Genomic DNA, 24,224 nt, shown 5'->3' with positions numbered 1-24,224 from the left:
TAAAACAAAAAAAGGATCAATGTTCAGTTAAAGAATGTCCACCTGAAAAAATAAAGCATTATATAAATAAGCTAGATGTGCATAAAAGCCCATGAAGTATATAAGGCAAAAAGGCAAGGGGAGACTCTTTCAGCTCACCAAATATAGTGAGCCAGTTACTCTATGGCAGTTAAGTCATGATCAAATAGCCTCCCTCCGCCTGGAAAGAGAGATTTTATTTGGCTAACATTAACTATTTTCTCAGGAGTATGGTGAAGAATACTTAAAATAAGTACACATTATACTTAACAAATATTATACTCATATAGTCAAGAGTTTCTATATCGAATGAAATACAAGCACACCAATGTAGAGAAAATTCAGAGTATGAATGCACTCAGCAGTGTAGGCTATTGAAGGTATACAAATCTTAAGACTTTTGTTTGAAGAAGTCTGTATTAAAACTGTGACTTTTACTTGATTTAATGGTGTAATAAATTGGTGTATAACTATATATAATTGCAATGATTTTTAATGGTGGGATATTTTGCAATATAATTTTTGAGCACTTATTTGCAAATCTTAAAGTGATAATGGTTAAACTTACGTAAGTGTTCTAGAGCTGTGATTCTAACTTACCTGAACATTTGCCACAGATTTGACTTTTGTTTTAGTAAAGTTCTGTTCAACTGATTAAATGTAAGTTTATAAACAATCAAGAGATTAGAACTGTCCAGTTATTAAATATCTAAATTAAGTCTTATGTTACAAATGTTAGCCATCTATTAATGGCTGATGATGATGATGATAGAAGACAAGCAATATTTTGCCTCTTCCGAACTCCAGTATAACATAGCAAATACATTTAAAACAAGTATTATGCAGACCATTCTAAAGTAAGAATAGAAACTGGAAATCAGTTAAATAACTGGAAGTTAAATAACTGGAATCCTTTTGGAGTCAAGCTGTGCCATGGCTTCCTGTTATTTAGCATTTTACAAGGCAGCTTGTCATTTTCCCCATATTCCTTATATTTCATTTTCAATCAACCTTAGATTAAGCTAACACAATCAGACTGTTGTTAACAGTATCCAAGCAGACTCTCATTCTCCCAGAATGTATACAAATCTTTCCCTTTTTCCTATTCAACACATCTCATGTGCAAATTGAATCTGTTTAGCAAACATAGTGCTCCTTGAGGATCTACTGCTGATTAATACAATCTAAAATATATATCTCAGACAAATCCCTTAGTAGAAAAATAAAGGAGCTAGACTGTGTAAAAATCTGAAGATTTTTAAAAGTTCTTTCCAAAAATCACTATTCTTTATAAATCACTGCAGAAATGTCCTTACTCTGCTTTAAAAAACAATCATAACTTAACTTTATTTTAATGGCTCTTCAGAATAAATGTGACACAGAAAAACAAAATAATTCAATAGCTATCACTAGGCTTACATTTTAGTTCTATCATTATACTAACAATAACTAACACTGACTCTTAAAGCTTTTGAGTTTTTGGACATGTTCCTCATTTGTAAATTATAGCTCTGGATACAAAGATAACAACTGTAACTTTAATGCTAATGTTAGTAAGCTTTCCCAGCTTACTAAAAAAAAAAAAAAAAAACAGCGTTATAGGAGCAGAAACTTAACATAAATACAGAATATTCTTCACATTATTAACTCTCAGAGAAACTGTTTGCTAACAATGACAGCAATAGCTGTGGAGAAAACAGCCATACCTGATAGAAGTAAGGGATCCTTATCTAAAGACTTCTTAACATGATCAGATTCACCAGTCAATGAGCTTTCATCAATTTTAAGATCATTGCCTTGAATGAGTATGCCGTCAGCTGGAAGAAGATCACCTAAACAAAGAGCAATGATAGGTTAAACTATGCACAATGATAAAACTAAAACTAAAAAAAAACTAAAATGATAATCCGTCTAGTGTTCTGATATGCTGCCTTTCTTACTCACCGTATTTCACTTGAGCAATGTCTCCAACAGTAATGTCAGCTACAGGTATCTGAATAACCTGCCCACCCCTGATGACTGTGAACTTCTGTTCTTGTTCAATTCGACTCTGCAAACCTCTAAACTGTTTTTCCTTACTCCAGTCATTGAAAGCTGTTACTAAGACCACACAGACGACTGACAAGAGGATAGCCGCTCCTTCAATCCAACCAGTTTCACCTTCACCTTCTTCTTCTCCAACAGAAACTTCTCCGCAAACTATTTAGAAAGAAGATACTTATTAAAAAGGATTCTGAATTGATGGCAATGGACAGGTAGCAATTATGGTGTTTGTATAGCTCATTAATTTTACTGGTAGCTCTAGAGGCTTTATTGAAATCAAAGCATTTCATAAATGACAATGTTTATTATATCAATTTCAAGTTCCTGGCCTGTGAAGATGTGCACCCTCAGGATAGGGAGTGAGTTTAGGGAACTACTTAACAGCAAGGACACTGGGGAAGATGAAATCTTAGTCCTAAGGCAAGTTACTTATTTCTGAGACTCAGTATTTTTTATCTGTCAAATCAGGATGCCACCACCTACCTAATAGTGAAAGGATATTAATGCACACAGAATAGTAGCTCAGACAGACTTTGCAGTCAACCAATGGTTAATCCTATTATCACATACATAATAAGTCATTCATTACTTGTACTTAGGATGCAAGCTTATTCATTCTATCAATTTACTAGAATATGATCAAAGCTTAGTTTTCATAACACGAATAGTTAATTCAAATGCTAGTCACTAAGTCAACTATTTGATTCACAAAATGAATAATTAAGTCAAATGCTACTCACTAACTCAACTATATGAACACTCAAGGTGCCAGGCATTATTTTAGGAGTTAGGGATAAAGGAGTTAATATGACAGGCAAATGCCCTCTCTCTCTTTAGGGAATCATCAATCACACGGTGGGTGTAGATGATATATAAAGAATTCATATAATAAAAGACAAATAATTTCGTATCTCATACAGTGCTTAAGAAAAAAAAACATGATGATGTGTTATCAGATGAAGAAGGTGCGTTAATTATGGTTGGGTGAATAGATATGGTCCCCTGAGGTATACAGGGCATTTGAGCTAGGAGGTAAATGATAAAAAAGAACTAGTTATATAAACCCAAGGGAAGGGCAAGCCATCAAGAGATTCAAGTCAACATAAAGAGATTCAAGTCAATGGCAGGAAAAAAAAAAAAAGCATTCAAAAAAAGATGATGGAGGAAAGAAACCCTCAAAACTATAGAGTCAGTGAATAATGAGGAATGAACAGACAGTGTTTTTTTTCACTTTGAGTTATAATCTATTTGTGAATTGAAAATCAATTCAGTGGCTCATGCCAACATTTTGAAAAATGAAATGGAGCAAAATAGAGAGGATATTACATGTAGTAATGGTTAAACATTGTTTGTCTAAAGCTTACTTTTGGTTGTTTATAAATTCACATGAAGGGATATGTTTTTCCATGATCCTATGTAAAGTTTTTTTTTTTTAATTGAGGCTTGAGATGAAATATATTTCATGGTTCTCTTAGGTCAAGCAAAACAGAAGAATTATTATTCAGACGAAAACAATGAGTTTAAATGAAAAAATACTAGAAATTATTAAAACATATTCCAGAGCAGCGAGTATGAACTGAAGGGAGGATCTCTGTGGTAAAGTATACTGAAGAAAGATTCATCTGGGAGAGAGACATATGGTAATGAAAAGGAGAGAAGGTAAGAGACTGGGCTAAGATCCATTGGAGATGAAACAGAGGGGGATGATGTAAAAATGACAAAAATATCCTGAGCACCATCAGTGGGATTCAGATAACAATCGGTAGAAGGCACCTTTTTCAAGAAGCTAACAGAAAAGCCCAAGGAGAGTGCCAGGCCCCATGTAAATACTAAAACTTCTGTTTTAATTTCTTCATTTCATTGAAGAAATGACCATGCATGAAGGAATATAATAACCCAGTTAAGTGAATTTATAGTGTACACTATTTTCAACAAAGCTGTAAGGACAGAGTCCCTTACCCTTTTTTTTTTTTTTTAGTTTTATTTATTTATGCACACAGAACTGGGGTGCAGGCGCAGTGAAAGGATTCACAAGAGACAGAGTGAGGAGCAAAACAGGCAGAATTATGAAGTACTGCTGAGGGGAGCAGCAGGTGAGACACTGCTGCGCCACATGGGTCACCTCCCTGGTCAGGACTGAACTCATGCTGAAGCAGCTGCCATAGCTTCGTAGTGATATGTTTTAACTTGTTGCACCACCAGGGAGGAACCCCCTTACTCCATTTTTTGAGTAAGACAGAGCCAAGTCTATATTCAAGAAAGGACGAAGGTTGAAATATCATGTTGACCATTGTTAACAACTTGGAAACAGCTAAAATACTACTTTCCAAATAAAGTTGTTCAGGGGGTATTATTTGTTAAAATACAAAAATTCAATACTTTATAACAATATGCAAGAACAGACTGATATCCCTAAAAAGGAATTTATCAGTTATATTTTCAACAAAAACTTTTACACAGCACATGGTTGGGAGTGAAAATATGTATCTTAGTGACTTAGTGAGTATACTTCTTTCACTTGGATTAATTTACAAAAAGTCATTGAGGGTTTTTTCCCCAGACAGGAGACATTAAAAACCAAATTCTTATATTAACCAAGTTAGATCCACATCAGATTAAATGAAGACAACAGAATGCTGCTGTCTTAGTGTATATTCTATCATGCTATGAAAAATGGTATTTTATGGCTACTAAAAATATCAATATTCAAAATTTATTTCTAATGTTTTAACTTGTATATTTGCATATGGCTAAAAAAATCATGCCATTATAAATACATGCAGATCATGAATGAATGCACCACTTGAAGATAAAAGTGTCCAGGATTATTCCTGTCAAGATAAATAACCAAAAATAATTTTTTTAAAGAGGGAAGCATGAATGCAGTCCCTCATTACCACAAATTATGCAGTCCAGCTTCCCACATTTAAGGAAATTGCAAGGGTCAGCACACCTGAATGCAATGGATAAGCCTCACCTTGGGGAAACCACCTTCGTGGTCCTGCTGTCTCCCTGCCAGTTAAGTATTAAATAACCAAAAAAGTTTAAAGATCAATGTAACAGAAGTTAGAGGGAAAGAAACTGTGAGGCAATCATATTATTTTCAGTCTTAAATCTTACATGCTATTTATGACTGAATAATTTATTATTTCAGAGTATGTCAAACAAATAATGCATTTCATTGCACATATAGTTCTAATTTATAATAGACAAAGTTAGAATGATTCTGAAATAGTGAAATATTTCTACAATGGGACCATGTTCCTATTGATGGTCACTACAAAATTTTAGGGAGTTGTTAGGAGAAAAATTAATCTCCAAATCAAAATTACAAATTATGCTTTTTATAAAGCTTTAATAATGTTTTCATTAAAAAGTAAATGTAGGCCCTCCTGGTGGCACAGCGGGTTAAAGCACTGCACTGAAAAGCTTAAGTCACTTTCACATGAGTTCGATCCTGCCTACCCGGGGAGATCCACATGGCGCGGCAGACCTCTCCTGGCCCGCCCGCTGCTCCCCTCAGCAGTGTACTCCGTCGATCTGCCTGTTTTGCTCCCCACTCTGTCCTGGGGGGAATCCTCTCACTCTCCGCATCTCTGGCCTGTACGCTGTATGAATAAATAAATCTTTAAAAATAAATAAATAAAAAATAAATATAAAGTAAATGTAAATATAACAATAAGGATTTTCTTTTTTTACCAAAGGTGTTTCCAAGTAAATCCTAACTAAATTATGTACTTAGCTATTAATTTCAAATACAGAGGTATTTTTAAATTTCTTAGTTTTAATTTAGAATAGTACTTAACTTATATAATTAGAAGTTCTTTTAGAATTCTCAATGCCATGAAAAATGCAAAGGGGATCTGAGACCAAAAAGAGAACCACTAGTATTCAGATTTACTTATGATGTAGATCATAGTACTTATTTTCTAATCAAATAGTACTAGTAAGGAATTTTCATAATTTAGATTTCTGTAACTTTAGTTTTACAATGAATGGATTTTCTTTGAAGCAAGTTATTACTTCTTAATAAAATATAATCATACCACATACATTAATCAATACACTAATAAATGTTTAAAAATTAATTGTAAACACTAACCTTTCAACATTAAGCAAAAATACCTTTCTCTATTTTATGTAACACCGCCTAAAAGATTTTGGTAAAGGTCTGTTACTACAAGCTACAAAAGAAGTAGTCCAAACCCAAAAAAGACTTATCCAGACCTGTTAGTAACAAAATCAATCCAATTTGAAAATATTTTCTTTTAATTTTGGAAAACTTAAAAGTAAAAAGTCTTTAATATTCTAACATACAATTATAGATTACCAATTCCTAACATTCAATAATGACAATTTGGTAAACTGAACACTACAGAATTTAGAAGTATATAGCTAAACATGGTATGATGTTCCTTTTCAGATATTTAAAGTTCAGATATTTGATGTTCCTTTTCAGACATTTATACACCTGGATAGTACCCATGCACTACCTATGCAGATACGCACACACACACACACTTTTTTAAATCTGGGAGGAACTATTAAAAAATGGTACTGCAGTTATCTCTAAGAAATGGGATTTTCAGAGGATACTATTTCCTTTGATTCTTATCCCACTAATTTTTCTACAACAAAATATAAACTACTTACTTAATAAAAATAAATAAAAGCTTTAAAGATAATCTGGCTCAATATTGACTGTCTAAATCCCTTCTTATCTATATAAGCGATTCTCAAATAATTTTGCCCTGTATGGAAAAATCTGGAAATGTTAGGAGACATTTTTGGTTACTTCAATTAGGGTGAATGGTACAATAAACACGGCAAGAAAAAAAATGCTGTAGTCAAAATGTCAAGTATACTGTTACTGAGAAACCCTGATCCACAGCGATTTCAGATAAACTGGTTTATTCTGTAACCAACACTCTCAAGAAAAAATAAATTCTCATTTGGGCTCTAGGAATACCATTTAAGGAATTACTTTAAATGGTTACTTCAGTAAACTTTTAAGAGTCAGTGTTAGCGAGCATTTATTAAATGCTTCATAACTGGAAAACATTAAGAATGAAGGCTTCACAAATAAAATATTTCTTCTGACATATGAGATGCTACTTGTCACACCTAAACATGGAGATCAAAACACAAGCTACATACTTATAGAAGGCATTAAGAATATTCACTTTAAATATTTTTTTTAACTGCTGAGTTTGAACTTTATTTTTTTAATAATATAACAGTTTATTTTTACATCATTTTGGACATTTTTTTTTCATCTCAATTGTAATCCCCGTGGGTTTCCCATCACCAAGTCACCCGTGTGCCATCACCATAGTCCCCTGCCCCCTCCTTCCTCCCCCCGTTTTTGATCCCATTCCCCACTCCACCCCCACAAAATGTCTCTGGTATATGGCTGTTCATTATTCTTATTATTTTCTCGCCTGGTCCACTTTAAATATTTTTATTAAAGAAAAAACATTTATTGTTTTTTACCATATGTGCTGCCAAAGCAAGCTCAGAAGATATTACAAGAGAAATGAAAGACATAAAAAGGTGCAAGAAAAATAGTTGTTTGTAGCTATAAATGAAAACAGATTTTTCTATAATGTATTTCCATAGTTTATTTCTATAATGTATTTCCATAGTTTACTTTGCATTTCTAGAATTGCAAAGTAAATTATAACACATCTTAAGAATCTGAAAAGTAATAGATGGAGGAAGAGAACAGAATTTTGTTTTCATGGTGATTTTTGTGAAGACTTCCTCCAAAACCCTCAAACTGAAACTGTAATTACAATAGTATTCAAAAGGATGGAAAGACTGGGAAGCATAGAACACATCACAGACAAGGCTTAGATCCTTGCCTTACACACAGTATGCAAACTTGTGTGTCTTGTCCTGCTGTAAAATGGAGTAGACAAGATCTCCTGGGGTTCTTGTAGAAAGTACCTGGGGTCAAATATTTACAAATCTATTAAAGCATTCTTACAGTTCAATGGAATCTAGCATTATACTAAGAAGTTAATAAACATTATGATTAGTTATTAAATAAGCACTCAGTATCGCACATAAAGTGACCCTCCTGCCCCAAGGACTTACGTGCATTATCCCCTTCTGGAGGTTGATAAAAAGAAAGGCCCAATGATACTATGGCTGCAATTTCTAAGATAATTAAAGTGACATCTTGTAATGCTTCCCATACTAACTGAAGAAAGGTTTTTGGCTTTTTAGGAGGTATAAAATTCTTTCCAAACACTGCTTGTCTTCTTTCTATATCTGCAGGGTTTCCACTTAAACCTATTAAGAAGAAACAAATTTCAGTAAACAGTTTTACTACTTACAAATCAAATATCTTTTATTCAGAATATACATTCACTTGTACTTCAAATCCCAATTCATAAGACCTTATCAAAAATGGTTTAATTTTGTGTACTAGACAAAGTATACAGATTTTAAACAAAAAATCTGTGTGGTACTTTAAAAGAATATTTTAAATGCATTAGTGAAAACTCGATTGAGAATTTTTCAAAAAAATTTTTATTGACTTGCCACTAGTTGATGTAACTTTATGATCTGGCAAGTAAAACCTCACCCCTCCTCCATGAATGTGCTCTCAACAATGCTCCAGCACCATAACTCTGTCACCTCACCTCCCCTATAGCCAGTATATTATCCAAAGTCTAATAAGAATCATTCCCGTTTTTTTTGGGGGGGGGGTAAAGATTTATTTATACATACAGAACTGGGGTACAGGCCAGAGGAGTGGGGGTGATTCACCAGAGACAGAATGGGGAGCAGAACAGGCAGATGTACTGAAATATACTGCTGAGGGGAGCTGCGGGCGGGTCAGGAGAGGGCTGCTGTGTCATGTGAGTCACCCCCTGGCCAGGGATTGAACTCGTGCTGCAGTGGCTACGATAGCTTCATGGTGCTGTGCTTTAAGCCGCCTTGCCACCAGGGAGGGCCCAGACTCATTCCTGTTTTGTCTGTTCTCTTTGATTATTTTTAGCAAAATGAGTGAGAGGCTCTGGTAACTATCTTTTTCTGTTTATACTGCCTTATACCACTATTTGTACATTGCAAGAGATCAGCACGGATATGACAGTTAGCTTTATATTGGAAATAAGCATTTCTTTTTTATTTAAAATGTTTCCTGTCCAAAATATGAAAAGATATAAAGATATCTGATTTACTTACAACAATCTGAATAACGTTAGTGAAAGTCTTTGATTTTTTCACTCTTACTGAACAATGAAAAGTTAATCTATCACGAGTTCTAAAACTTCTCCATAGAGATATGCTGTACTTATGTAAGTCACAAAACACAGAGAACTTAGGATGACCACCTTTCTTTCAAGTTTTACTTTTAGGATTAATTTCCAACTGAAGGAAACAGGTACTGCTACTAACTGCACCTACAGCCACTGCAAAAGAACAAGTACACTGTTAGACGAAATATTTATTTGGAACTAGATAGCTATGAGGGAAAAAAGAGTCACACCAATTTTCCCTTTCTTTCACCCTCTCAATCATAGTCATCCTCTAACTTAACCCCAGTTGATCTTGTCAAACTACATCTATTGCAGTTACCTAATTCAAAGTAAGTAGACATATTATTGCGGAGGATATGAAAACACTGCAGTGACAAGTGATATTTCATTAGTCTGTTCAAGAATATTGAAGATGCGGTAGCGACACTAGAATATGAAATTTAATTTATCATCAATTTAAATTTATAATTAATTTAATTAACTTTAATATATTTTTTTAAACAAGAGCTCATTTCTAAGAGAATTATCAAAGACAAGAAACAACAGGTGACTGGGAGTTCTCAGCTTTACGTGTTTTAACTACGAATTTCAATGCAGAGGCAAACAAAGAGGGAACAAACAAATTTCATTGTTAGACTACATGAAATTATAATCTAAACCCTTAAAATAATTATTTTCCACACTAAAGATTCCAGAATAAGTTTTCACTAGCAACTATAACAAAGTTGTGCGAGTGAATGGTTCAGAAGGCATCTTAAGATTCCTGATGACAAAAGTAATCAACTCCAAGCTTCTAGAGTTCCAAGCTCTGAGAGAGTCAACAAGAAAGGGTGGTGGTAACTGTGATTGGGGAAGACACATCCTGAGAGAAGAAACTTGAATTATAATTTCAAACCCATACAACAGTTTCTTCAAACTACAAGGGCAATATCCCCAATCACAGATGGTTGCTGCTGGGGAGGGGCAAGACAGAGGGGGATCAAAGTGGTGAGGTTTCCAGGAAACAAAGCTTGTTAAGACCTATACTCCGACAGTTTGGAGATCAGTGCTGCTTGCTTTTCAAATTATATGGCCTTTATTTTACAGAAAGACAGTACCACATAAAGGATAGGCTTGTTTTGTTTTATATCTTAATGCCCTTACTAGCAAGAATTTTTTTTAAAGTCTGCAATTTTTTCTAAGAAATTTGTTTGAAGAGATTGGCCATATCAGCTTAACTCACATTAAAAAGAGCCTGCCATTAATTACTTAAGTGTAAAAATGGGTAGTTTTAAATATCACCACTTTAACTATAAAATTAGTTGAATAAATCTTACATAGGTTATAACATGGAAAATATTTGATGCTAATGCTGCGGAGAATAAACAGATATAAACAGCTAAAGGTAGCTTAAAAATGCATTTTTGAGGTGGTCAATGAAGTGAAAAAGCAGTAGGTCTTAGAGATGGTTATAATTTTCCTAAACTTAGTCAAGAGTTTTGCAAAATTGTCTGTTCTTCCACAGATGTTTACTGAACATCTCAATGCTTCCAGGGATTGTCTTACAAATTAAGTCAGTGTGAACAAAATGCGCCCTACATTCACCAGGTTTATTTTATATTGAAGGGGAAAATGTAAATATACAATTAAAATAATATGGAAAGAGAATTGGCATTTATTTTATGTGCAATAGAAAAATCATCATGTTTTAAAGCTGGGTAGTAATAATTAATCTGCCTTCTAGAAAGCTCATTTAAATTGTTGAGAAAGTGAAGAGTACAAAAGTGGATAAAAATGACCAGCTACCAGCTGAGAGGTTCTTAGTACAACCTAAGAGATGATGATAGCTTTTAGAAGTGGAAGCAGAGTGACTAGATGTGACAGGTATCCTGTAAGGAGCGCAAGCAGAACACAATCACTGAAAGAAAAAGAAGAATAAAGAATAATAGCCCTATTTTTTTTTTCATTCGAGTGTTTGAAGGGGTAGGTGACTGAGACTTTTACCAATACAGCAGGCTTTGGTTATTGCAAATTTGGGTAGATAAAGTGATGTAGGGGTCAAGGTTTTAAACATGAGATACTCATTAAACAATTAAATGGAAATAACTAGTAGACAGCTGGCTAGCTGTATTCAGAACTCAGGGAAAGATCTGAGCTAGAGAGACATCAACATCCTGATAATTCTGGAGCCATGGACCTGATCAGGGCTGAGGTGAGCACTGGGAGCACTCAAAAGTTTGCTTGCTGGTCAGGTAAACAGTCAAACTGAGAAGAAATAGTTAGGGTGGGGATGCATACAAACAGGCTCATGTAGTACTAGGGAAGCCTAGAAAAGGAGAGTTTTAAGTAAGTCAAAATAAAGAAGCTTAATAGTAACAGATATATGTCTTCAATACATGACTAACTTGCCTGTGCGACTTCAGACACCATCTTAAACAGTTCAGTTCAGACAGAAAGATTGAGGGTAGGGAGCAGTCAGCTAGGGAGCTGACCAGGTTGGATACAGGCACAAATGGATGCAGCTTCAGTTCTGCCTTAGCAGGTTTTTTTTTTTAAAAGATGATGGGGCTGACTATATCAAATGGTGTTACAAGGTTGAGCAGGATGAAGACAGAGAATGGACAACTGGCTTTCTGCAGATGGAGGCTGATGATCTTGACAAGAAATCTTCACGAGTGCTGTGGAACAAAGTCTGATTATAAAGAATTTAAAGAAATAAAGAATGGGAATGAATGGGTAGAAACTGATTTTTTTTTTTTTAGGTGATGCAGCAGGTAGAAATAAAGCAGTTAAGGAGATTAAAACTGGGCAAATAAAACCTTGTTTTTTGAATGAGTGACATATATTAAGAAAATTTACTTAACAGTGGAAATGATAAGTAAAAACAGAGCATAAGCGATACAGGAAACAAAGGTTGGTAGTAGAATAAAGCCTGTAAAGAGGCAAGAGGGAATGGAATCCTATGTGTGGGGATTAGCCTATTACAGGTGCATGAAGAGGCTTATACTATGAGCAAGGAGAAAGAGTTTGTGAGAGGAGACAGTAGTTAATCTGGTAAAACTAACATGATTACATAATCCTAGTTTTAAAAAATAAAGATATGATATCAAAGCATTAAGAATATTATGTGAATAAATATAATGAGAAATCTGTGCAGTCCTACTGGCTCAGCTGAGGATAGTGCTGTGAGAATGAGGTCAAGGGCATGCATGACTGAAATCCTTAAGGCTCACTTAGCTTCACAAAGAGAAAATATACTCCAAAAGCAGCTTCAGAATTATATGCGTTTAGGGTCATGATCCATCACTGTGGGAAGTAAAAAAGTCTATTTTCTATGAATAATGAATCAATGGACTTTATACCTGAAAAGGTCATATTATGGAATAAAATGCAAATTTCATTAATAGCTTGAACTTTTACAAGAAAAGGTAGCATAAAAACAGCTGAGATTAATATAATCATATCTCAATTTAGGAAAAAAATGGGGGGCAGGTATGATACTGGAATGCAGCTGATAGGTTTACTTGAAATCATGGCAAACATACAAAAAATACTATAGCCTTTCCAAATTCTATACTTGAAATTAGTATTTGTATTTGTGTGTATGTGATGAGAGAGAGTGAGCACGCACGCAAGCAAGTCTGAGCACACACAGGCAAAGTGAACAGAAGAGAGACAGATGGTGGTGGGGCAGCAGCCACTCTGACTTCTCCAGGTAAAGGAAGTATATGAAAACTTGTTTATGCGTATTATTCTTGGGAAAGGACAATTTCAAAAGAGAATGTCCCCAATATTTAAGATTCACTGGTGTGAAGTCAAACTTGTATATTTGTATCTGATTATACACTGTAGACCAGATACTGATAGGCATTAAACATACAAATGAAACTGAACCAGGCATGATACCCTTCTGTGGCACTTGCCCTCAAGGAACTCAACAGTTTGGTGGAGGAAACTGACAAGTCACAAGTTAATCACAACCCAGTCTGTGATTAATCCAAAATTATGCAATGCTGCAAATACTGAGAGATGAGATTAGAGAAGTAAACATAAGTCAGATGGCAAAAAAGTTTGTTAATTGAGAAGTCTGGCATTAAGGGCAATGAGGAATCACTTTCAGCTTTAAGCAAGAAATCATCAGGCAGCATGAATGAGACAGGAAAAGATGCCAGTTCGTATGTTACTAGTGAATTACTGCAAGACAAGACAGCAGCCTTGACCAGAGTAATGGAGATATAGAAATGCAAACCCTTCCCTTAAGAGAAGTTATGTATGCAAGTAAGTTTTGTCTACCAAGTGAGTCAGAACTGGTAAAAGATTCCTGTTAAAATCAAGGTTGAAAAGTTTCACTGGGAAAAGGTGGGGGGCAGGGGAAAGAAGTATATTTTCAGAAGGTGAAGTTTAAAAAGAGTGAAAAAATGTCTAGAAGTACCAGGGTTTAGGACCAAAGCTTAGGTGAAAAACCTGAATGGGAGCTATGGATGTGGGTAACACCACTTAAGGAGAATGTACCAATGGAGACAGATGAACAGAAGCCTAGGCACTTCTAAAGGATAGCACTGATATTGAGGCTAGTCAGTATGAGGAATAAAAGCCTTAACAGGAATAATGCCATGGAATCAGAAAAGAAGGCTTTGAGAAGAAAATATGCCCACAGTATTCAGGAAGCTGCCCTTCAAAAAACTCTTAAAAGTCAAGCTAGTTCAGGCATTAGCAAGATGTACAACTCTAAAAAATAATATCTAGGTTACTAGAATTCACAAGCAAAGAAAACTGATAACACCAAAGCAGCTGTATAATTCTCTAACACAGCAGAAATAATTTCTAGACAAGGTTAAGTAGTACATCAATAGGAAGATCTCATTGGTAAACTCTATGCAAGTATTAAAACATATGTGGCTGGCTACTATATCCTTGCAAAATGCCCAAAATGGCTGTGTCAACCTGTATAGGCAAGCACATCTATCTGGGTATCAGCACGTTCTTGTAGCAGCATGTAAATCAATGATAATTTAGCCATGTTCTTAGTAAAAGGCTAATTTTAATCCAGAGTTAGACTATGTTTCGTATATGTGTTACTCTCATTGTATCGCTCTATCACTAGGCAGCCTTACTTTTAGAGTACAAACAGAAACTGCCATCTGAAACATGGAAATATCACATACCTCTCTTATTTCTCTCTAGTCCTGTTTCCTTTTCATTGTCTTTTTTCCTCTTCTACCTAATTTTAGCAACCACCACTTAAAAAGCTAAGTGTCTCATTTGTTTCCTTACCTTTTATAAGTCCATGGGGCCTGTCTCTTACAGATATCCCTCAGTACCTGTCTTTAATTTTTATGAATTCATTTTTATTTTTTGTTTAATGAAATACTAGTGAACAATAAACATGATACCAGGGTTACAGAAATTCTAGAAATTTTATTAGAAAGTCTATTCTACCACTAACTGTAAAACATAGTTAATGCAGAAACACAATAAAATGGAAAAGATATCAAAAGCTAGTGTAAAGATAAAAGGATCAAGAAATGTGAGCTAGAACAAAAATAAGAATGTCAATGTAGAAAAACAATGAAGATAAAGAACACAAAAACTAATGGTAAATGACAAACTATGGATATAAACAGAGGACAATTGTTTAAACAAATTTTAACAAAGAAATACTAGGAAGAAAATGACTGAGAATTTTTAGGAATAGAAAAAAGCTTCTATTTAACTGCACAGGCTAGCAGCAATATACACAAAATTTTAGTGTTGAATGTTTCTGAAGATTAGCACAAACTTCCATCGTGTTGTTAAAGAGGGCATATAATCACTCCCTCCCAAAATTTTAAAAAACATGGTACTGGATAAAAAAATTGTCAGTTAACATAATAAATATGACTAATTAAACCAAAATCAATATAAAGAGTGCTTCCCAAAATAACAGTGCAAAAGAAACGGAAGTGCAAACTATTCAGAATCTGCTGAAAGTAAGAATGCATTATGGAAAGGTTTTTAGAAAAACAGGAATTTTGAATAAGAAATAGAAAGATAGGGAGGGGAAAAACAGTCAAGTGTAGATTTAATACTGAAGTTCAAACTGTAGTTATACTGAAGGTTTCTTAATGCTAAAGTCTGTCAATATGGTAATTATGAACCATACAACAAGTTTTAGATGAAATGTAGAAGTACATTGTGTTTGAATGAATGAATCAATCTACCAATTGAGATATTAATGTACAAATATCTAAAATGGCATAATTAGCTAGTATCTCAAAATGGCTTTACAAAGTGAACAAGTTCCGAATTTTGTCAAATTACTATCTATTAAGATCATTTCCTGATTCTCCAAATGTATACCAACAACGGGATCCCAGCTACGTTAAAATGATATAGCATATGTAAGGTATAAGTAGCTAGTACATTTTTCTAATGGTTAGGGCTTGAGCAAAAGATACAGAATGTATGGAAAAGTTAAGAGGTACTGCAGAAAAAGAATATATTCCATGTTATCAGAAGAAGCCCTGTTAGGGTATATACTGCTTCATTAAAACAATTAACAACCCAAGCAAAATTATATAACATTTTTAACAAAGGTAGGACTATGATTTAAAAGACATTAATAATTTTTGATATAACCTTTTGCTATTAAAATAGTAGTAAGGCATAAGATGTCTGAAAAGAATGTCAAGAGAAATACTGCATAATTTTCTAGAGATGACTTTGGAATATGAAGTACCATACTTTAAGTTTCGATATTAATAATTTTCCACCCTTAAGAACATAAATTGTAATAACCAAACATTTACTTTCATAGATATGCCTCCCTCTTCTTCTGAAATTTAGAAGTATCTTTCCTAAAAGCTCCTAACCCCAAATTTATGTTTAACATAATCAATGTATAGAAGGATATCCCTCTTAAGTCATTTTAAAGACCATAAAACAAAGAAGTTATAATGACTTTTCTTCATTCTTAAAAAAGAAAACATACAAATCAAGAGTTATGTTTCTTTAAACATAAGGAAATTGAACATGATTCTAAAATAGAAAACTTTTAAATTAAAGGAAATGCCTGCTAAGTTAAAAAACAATCAAACAAACAAAAAACTAACAACTATCTTTCTAATCTATTCCCTTTGCTGTAGGATGTTCTGAACAAATTACCAAAAGCTTAGGTTAAAAACAGCTCGGTTAAGTTACCAGCAGTGACAAGTATTTTAAGCGGCCTGGCAAAATGAAGGACAGTGAGCAGGTTTATTTCCACTGAACCCCCTGGGGGCTACCAAGCTTGATTCCATCCTCTAGAGCTGGAGTGGAAAGACAATCTTGCTACAGTAAACAAGTAGCAATAATATGTACAAGAACAGAAAATATCTCCTCTGACCAAACAAAAATATATAAGTTAATCTGCAAATACTTTTTGATCTAGTTACTTTAACTGCACCAATATGAGTGAACCTATCTTTAACTAAAATTATGACAAAATAATATACTAGCCAAGACAGTAAGTCTGTTTATGAGTCAAATATACAGTGGTCACCACACAAAGGACTGAAAATGAACATAATAAAACTCACCTTCATTAGGAGATGTTTTCAACCTGGTACAAATTCCATAGACATCTCCATAGCTTTCCTGAATTTTTCGTAATGCATCTGTAGACCTGAGCTCCATGAGAGCCCGCAGTTCTGCGAGCGTAATTCCAAAGTCTCCATCATGATTAGCTTCCTTCAGAGAGTTTTTTACTCCACCATAAGCAACAGAGTTGTTAGCCATGTCGCTCATTACAAGTATAATTTATTAGAAGGAAAATGTTTCCCAAAAGACTCTAATTTTCACTTGATATATATCCAAGATGAAAATCCTTTAAATATGAAAATCTTTCTTAAGCCAAACACTCATTGTCTAACTTTGTAAAGCAGCATCAGCAGCATTTCCCAGAGAAGTATCTTGATCTTTGGCCCATGACTAGTTTCTTGACATCAATCATGAGATACACACATCTGTAAGAAAAAAAAAAATTAAAGATAAGTAAAATCCATCTTAGCATTTTATAACATATAAGCACACCTTCTAAATGTATGAAGCAGTTATTCAAAGTACAGCATTAAATTGTAAAAATATATTTTAACCAGTCACATAACTTTAAAATATTTTGCATGATAAAAGACCAAAAATCTAATGTAATAAATAAAACTGTATAGCATAAGACATTAGATCTCACATTAGTAACTGCATTTCACACAATTTTATATCCCATTCAGCATTACTGGTATTATTAGTTATCATTAAGCATTTCTATCTCAAGCACTAAGCTAACTGCTTTAAATTCAGTTCATCATCACATTTTAACCCCCGAGGTGTTATTACTCCATCCTCTACTGAGAAGAGGGAGCCTCAGAGTAACTGATGAGTTTCTGCACAGCCAACAAATGCCTCAAAAGGATGAGCTGGGATGTTTCCAAGTCCATGTTCCTTCCGTTACACAGACATCTCCTTCAAAACCTTTCATTTCGAATAGCCCCTGGATGGGCAAAAAGTACAATGATTCCTTTAATATGTTTTCCTATGAGTCTCCTCAGCCACTCTGTGATAGTACCATTTTTTGACTTCTTAAAATGATGATCCACACATGAACTGTGACAAATGACACTGTCTCAAGTCTCCCCTGACCAGCTATCTAAAAAGAAATTCTTCATTCCTTAGTCATTCTTTCTGGTACTTTATATTCCTTGCTGTCCTTTATTATCAGAAATCGCCTTGTTTATTTGGCTCTCTCTACCTACAAAATTGATTCTGAATGCGGAGCATGGGTTTGTCCATTACTATCATCCTGAGAACCTAGAACCCTGCCAGGTATGTGGCTGATACTCAGTTAAGTATTAAGGAATAAACAAGATGCATTACTTTAATTTTCTCACTTATACTACCAAAAGTGTTCAACTCTTAACTTTGTCCAGGTATGTACTTTTAATAATCACCTCAAAATTAATGTAACCAACACTGAATTCATCTTATTCCATAACTGGAGAATTCTCTTCCCCAGTCACAGGAACTTGACATCTTACAGCCTTTATTCCATCCACTGGAGTGTCAGTCAGTTACTAAGCTTAGTTCATTCTTCCTTTAGAAAGCCTCTTCTATATAGCTTTTTCTTCTTGATCTTCCAAAGTCCCCCTACATACATTATAGTCACTACCTCTCCCTGCCCCCAGTTTCTCTCTCTTCCTAATATCTCTTACATCTAATCCACTGTGCATTTTTCTGCAACATCATGTATTGAATTTTTAATTTTTTTAAACTGTCACGTTTTTTAAAACATGTCACCATATGTAAATTCAGAGGATTAAAATAACAGTTCTATTGCTCATACCCATTTGGCATTCAGCTGTTTTATTTTACCTATTTAATCTCTCTTTGCCCCAAATACCCATCTCCTCCATATTTAACAGATAAAATACTTAATGATTAGGAACTAGAAAAGACTACTGGGAAATGCAATGAATCTTTAGTTATTAAATTGTTATGAGGATGTTTGCAAATCATGTTAGGTGGTTTTTTCATAAGTGATGCCTTAAAACTACCTAGAGGGCTTAAACTATGGATTGTTGGATCCTATTTCAGAGTTTTAGACCAGGTAGGATGAGGGGAGGTGCTATAATTTGCTTTTCCAACAAATTTTTACAGGTTCAGGACGTACAATATGAGAACCACCTAGGAGAATGATCTAAAAAACTGAATTCATACAAGCTTGTTGAAGATGGGTTGGTGGACTGAAAGTGTGCTTGACATGGGATAAATTTGCAAGAACATGGTAGCTACAGATTTGTAAAACATTTTTTCCCTTTCTTTGTCTCCTGTATCTCACTTCACAAAATTTTATGCATGCACAATTATTACCAGCTTTACTCATCTGAGCACACAGTCGGTTCTCCCCTACTCATACATTAGTAATCTAATTTTTTTTAAATATGAAAGTAGTTTTTTGATAATCCACTGAGTTTCCCTTGCCAACATGTGATGACTTCTTAACATGCCAGCCTTAAAATAAATTGTTATTTGTCTGAAAGGTAAGATTCTTAAGATTGTGTGTTAGGGGCATGTATGTCAACATTCCTCTGGTTTCCACAAAGAGGAATTTTCCTTAATAACTTCTGGCCTCCCAACCCTCCAATTATTACTAACATAAAATAAACTAGCTGACAGGTTTCCTGTAAGTAGCTAGATATATATGCAGCCTCTTCACTTCTCTGCATGCTACTGGAACTTCACGCACTCTTGACTGTCCCTTTAAGGGCAGTTCCCAGGTAAAAGATGTATTGTTCAATGTGCCTGGGATGGGAATAAATAACTGTTTAATTCTAGGTTCAATATTAGAAAACCGTTTCCTATCAAACAAAAACCAAGCCCTTCAGTTCAGCTTTGGCAGTAAGCAGTAAAACTGTTTAGAATCTTTCTCTTTTCTCTTGACAGAACTCAAGCAAGAGGAAAGGTGTTACTCATTGAATGTTCTTAAATTTCTCAACAGTAATATATAACAGAACTGATAAATAATAGAGCTAAGATTTGAATCTCTACTTGTGCATCAATAACCATGATTCCCTCACACTACATGTTGGGTTGAAATAGAAGTTTTGTAGGTCAAAAAAAAAAAAAAACCCAAAACAAATGTACCAATTTAAACAGTATTTGCCATCTTAGCATATTTCCTCCCATTTCTCAGCAACAGCACTATGTGCTGTATAGAGATCAATTTTTGAAGCAGGTCTGCATGAGGTTTCATCCACATATTCAGATAAGCTCTTGGTCATAGGATGACTGGCTTAGGAATGTTCATGTGACCCAACATGGGCCCATATAACAATGGAGGTGCTGTGACTCCAGGCAGAGACTGGTTTCTTATCAGCCTTGTATGGAAAGTCTCTTCCAAAGGAGCCAAAAGGGCAGAGGGAGAGACTGGTTTGTTGGATCATTTGAAGCTCTGCGTCTATCAATTCCTGATGTTGAGTCTGTCCCTGACATTTTCAGTAATTAGTCTAAGTTCCTTTTTTGAGGTTGGGTTTTTTTGTTACTATTACTTGCAACCCACAGGGCTTTGCCCATTATATGATTAGCAGTTATATTTACTTTAAAGAAAGGAAAGCCCAAGCAAAAGAACCAAATGCAAATGAACCACTTCAAAAAAGTGGACTATCTAAATTACTGTAATTACAAGTTATCTATTTCTAGATCATCTGTAGTCTCTCCCACTATTTTCCTTTCTACCTTTATGCTGCTCTTCCATTCACCTAACTAGAGGATTCACAACAATACAAGGCCAACAAAGTTTTGCTTTTTACTTGTTAGCTACAACGTGATAATCACAAAAGCAGGACTTTTAATTTTGTGTTTCTTTGTTTTCTAAAGGACTCTCTGATCCTCTGCTTGAAAAGTTTAAGACATGTTATGTGGAAACTGCTTTACCTATTGGCTTATGTAACTAACCCAGAATCCCTAGATGATGTCTGTGATCAAGTAACTGTTGACAGTCTTTGAGGGACTAGGGAGAAAAGCAAAGATATGTTTAAGAAGGAGCTGCACAAACAGCATCTCTAAAAAGAAAAATAAGGTGGATTCTAACTGACATAAAGTTTACTGTGAATGGGTAGGGTCCCAGAAGAACACAAAAGGATGACTGAGAGATCCCAGTAATGAGCAGAGCTCATAGACAGCTTTGTTAATTATACAATTTCAATTCCTTCTTTCAGAGGGTCACTTGACTTATAGATCACAGAAAGCCTGCATGGAAGTTACCTAGACTTAACAATAATAACAAAATCACACATTAAAAAAACTACCAAAAATAAAGAATAGTTAAGTACATTATGGAATAAAATAATGAGCTGGATGAAGTGTGGACCTTTAAAAATTATTACTATATAATCATTCCTGCAGAAAAGATAATGTATTAGAACAAAAGGAACAACCTATAAGGTTTTTCAAATACATTCTTGGATTTCTGATTTCTGAAAACACCGAAGTTTCATTGATCCAGTCTGTAGGTAATTTTAATAAGTCAGCAAGTATGTTAGAGGACAGAATCAGGATCCAGAAAGACAGGTTAAATTTAATTGGTATAAAAGAATGGTCTCCTACATCTCATTTTCAAAACATAACTGGAGAACTATGACATAAAAATGCAAGAGTATAAATTCAAAGACAAAGGTTCAGTTTACTCAAAGCTTAGTATGTATTAATAGGATGATAATTCACTTTATATGTTTTCACGTCCCACCACCAGAGCTATCTTTGACAGCAATAATAACAAGGAGTCTAACATCTAACAAAGAGAGGTAACAGATCTATTCTATGGTGTGTTGAATAAACATCCCTATAATGCTACAGGCTCATCTGTAAAACAGAAAACACAAGAGTATACACCTCCTTAAATGTGTTATGTATGTAAAACAAGTTGAATTTATCCTGGCTGCACAGTAAAGGTAAATATGTTAGCTTATTTTTGTTATTATTTAAGAATATCTGTAGATACATTGTATAGATTATAACCTCTCCCCAGAAGAAGGGAGTCTCCCAAAACATTTCAGATGAGAAATGCATGAAAAAATAAGGCTCCTAAACCAAAAAGAAAAAGAGAATTCTGACAGCATAATGTAAATGAAGCTCTGTTATAGAAAAAGCATTCGATGGGTTGAACACATAAAAAATATCAACAGTGCAAGACATACCAACTTTTGTTTGTATTATAAACAACAAACCACTGAACTTCGCACTAGTCAAGTCTGAATTACCATGAAATACATACCATCAAGTACATACCATCAAATACTTAACAAGAGAATCTTGAAAAAGCCAGGTAACCAGCCCATGGAAGAACTGGAAGGAATTTAGTTTAAAGGAAGAAGACACACAGTAACTACAAGTATCTGAAATTTTGTAATGTAGAAAACTGACCACTTATATCCTACAGTGAACTAGAGGGCACAACTAGAATGAGATGAAATAAATATCCTTCCTAACAGTAAGTTATCCAAAATGGATAAATGAATCTTTAGCAGTTAATTTTATGTCAAGTGGACTGGATCACCACTGGCTGAGATATTTGGTTAAAGAGCTTTTCTGGGGGTGCCTATGAGGGTATTTAGGATAAGATTAGCATTTGAATAGGTAGATTAAGTAAATCATATCATCCTCTGTGGGTGGGCATGATCTACTCCAGTGAGGGTCTGAAGAGAGCAAATGTGAGGGGGACTTTGCACCCCCCTTCTCTGCTCAATGGCTGAGATGAAACATCACTCTTCTCACCCTCAGAGTGGGAATTATATCATTGGATTCTCTAGTTCTGAGGCCTTCAAACTCAGACTGAAATAAACTACTCGCTTTCCTGGGATGTTAGCAGATGGCAAAACATGGAACTTGTCGGGCTCTGTAAATGCTAAACCAACTGCTAAAAATCTCATTATATGTGTGTGTGCATGTGTGCACGTGCACTATACATATATATATATACATACATATATACATATATATAAAATTTCTCCTTGATTAGTTCTGTTTCTCTGGAGAACCACAGTACAGGTCCCTCAGCACGCCATACCTTTTTGTGACAATTCTAATCTTTAAAAGTTAAGCACAGTTAATATATGTAAGTGACTTCGTGTTCAGCAACCTATTTTCCATTAATCCTGTTTAGCTTTTAGACAAGATTATTTAATAGATGACACATCCCAAACAGAAAAGGTTGTTCTTTCTTGTATATAGTACATCGTGGGAGCCTTTTTAAAATAGGACCAGGCAAGCCACAACAGAAAAACTACTTGCTGTCTTCTCTAACCTCACCAGACCTAGCCTGCCAATGCTCAAAACAGACTGCAAGACCAAGGAATACCATATTTGAAAAAACTGATAAAAATAAACTTTTGTTTTTACTCTGAGAGCTCCCTATCTGATACTTTCACACCTGTGACTCCTTCATTGGACCATTAGACCTCATGCATTACAGTGCCCTTCTTTCTCCCTCTGTAAAAGAAGCCCCCAACACTTGGCGCTCCTCAGGGCACTCTGGGTTTCTATAATAAATCTGCGCTCCCTAAATTGCAATCACTTGATTCCAAGTAAATGCACTTGCATTTTAAAAGCCTCCTGAATTTCTAAATTAACAGAAAGATACTATGTAAACTCAAAGACATACAAACTGTGGTCATAATAAGCTTAAGAAAAAAATCACTTCATTAATTTCAGCCCTAAATTTTAAAAACTGGTTGTAAATAAAAAAAATTGCTACAAACCAATCATTTTACTTTAACGCTTGATTTTTTTGAAATCACTTCCAGTTCCAGTAAAATTTCAAAATGAAACAAAAAATTATACTCCTAAATCCAACTCTTCAATTTTCTAATGTTTACAGATTTTCTAACTACTTCAATGCATGAAGTTACTTTCGATTTCATAGATTCTCATGAAAATTCAAACAACTTTCTTACGATATCCACACTTCATTGAAATACTCAATGAAATGTCTTTGGATTTTCATCTGATATGTTCGTCAACTTTCTATCTACTAGCTTTATTTTACAGATCTGTATTTTTTTTAATTCAAAGAATAATATTACAAAGGAGCTTAATCCATAACTGATTCTATATGAACATAAATTATGGATTTGGGGTTTTGACAAAACAAATACTCTAAAGATGGCTTAGTTTTATTCATAAGAAAATACCTGTTTAAAATTTGCTAAATCAAAATCAAGCATTAACCATTTATAAATTTTAACAAGCCAGAGGAATGCTGGAGATCAAATCCAATTGCTCATTTTATAGCCAGTGAAACAAAACATTCATAATCATCTACTTCCAAAAAGGATAGATGTTTCTAATAAAGCAAGCATAAAACACAAAATTATTAAAAAGAATAAATGATCAAAACATAAATCATAA

At 34.4% G+C, this 24,224-nt stretch overlaps 1 protein-coding gene across 1 annotated transcript in view; it reads right to left on the bottom strand.

Annotated features, from left to right (window-relative positions):
- The window catches only part of ATP2B1 (ATPase, Ca++ transporting, plasma membrane 1), a 58,046-nt gene extending 40,755 nt beyond the window's left edge, over positions 1–17,291 (bottom strand). The window contains exons 1-4 of the mRNA XM_004675825.2: positions 16,868–17,291; positions 8,161–8,358; positions 1,963–2,217; positions 1,725–1,850 (exon numbers count right to left, since the gene is read on the bottom strand). Of these exons, the coding sequence (XP_004675882.1) occupies positions 1,725–1,850; positions 1,963–2,217; positions 8,161–8,358; positions 16,868–17,075 (787 nt within the window). The 5' untranslated portion in view covers positions 17,076–17,291. The remainder of the gene's footprint in view (positions 1–1,724; positions 1,851–1,962; positions 2,218–8,160; positions 8,359–16,867) is intronic.
- Positions 17,292–24,224: the final 6,933 nt, after the last annotated feature.

Source organism: Condylura cristata, unplaced genomic scaffold (assembly GCF_000260355.1).
Source record: "Condylura cristata isolate star-nosed mole 26May11 unplaced genomic scaffold, ConCri1.0 scaffold00004, whole genome shotgun sequence".
Lineage (NCBI taxonomy): Eukaryota > Metazoa > Chordata > Mammalia > Eulipotyphla > Talpidae > Condylura > Condylura cristata.
Note: the sequence above shows the minus strand (reverse complement) of the source record. Positions and strands in the feature narration are given on the sequence as shown.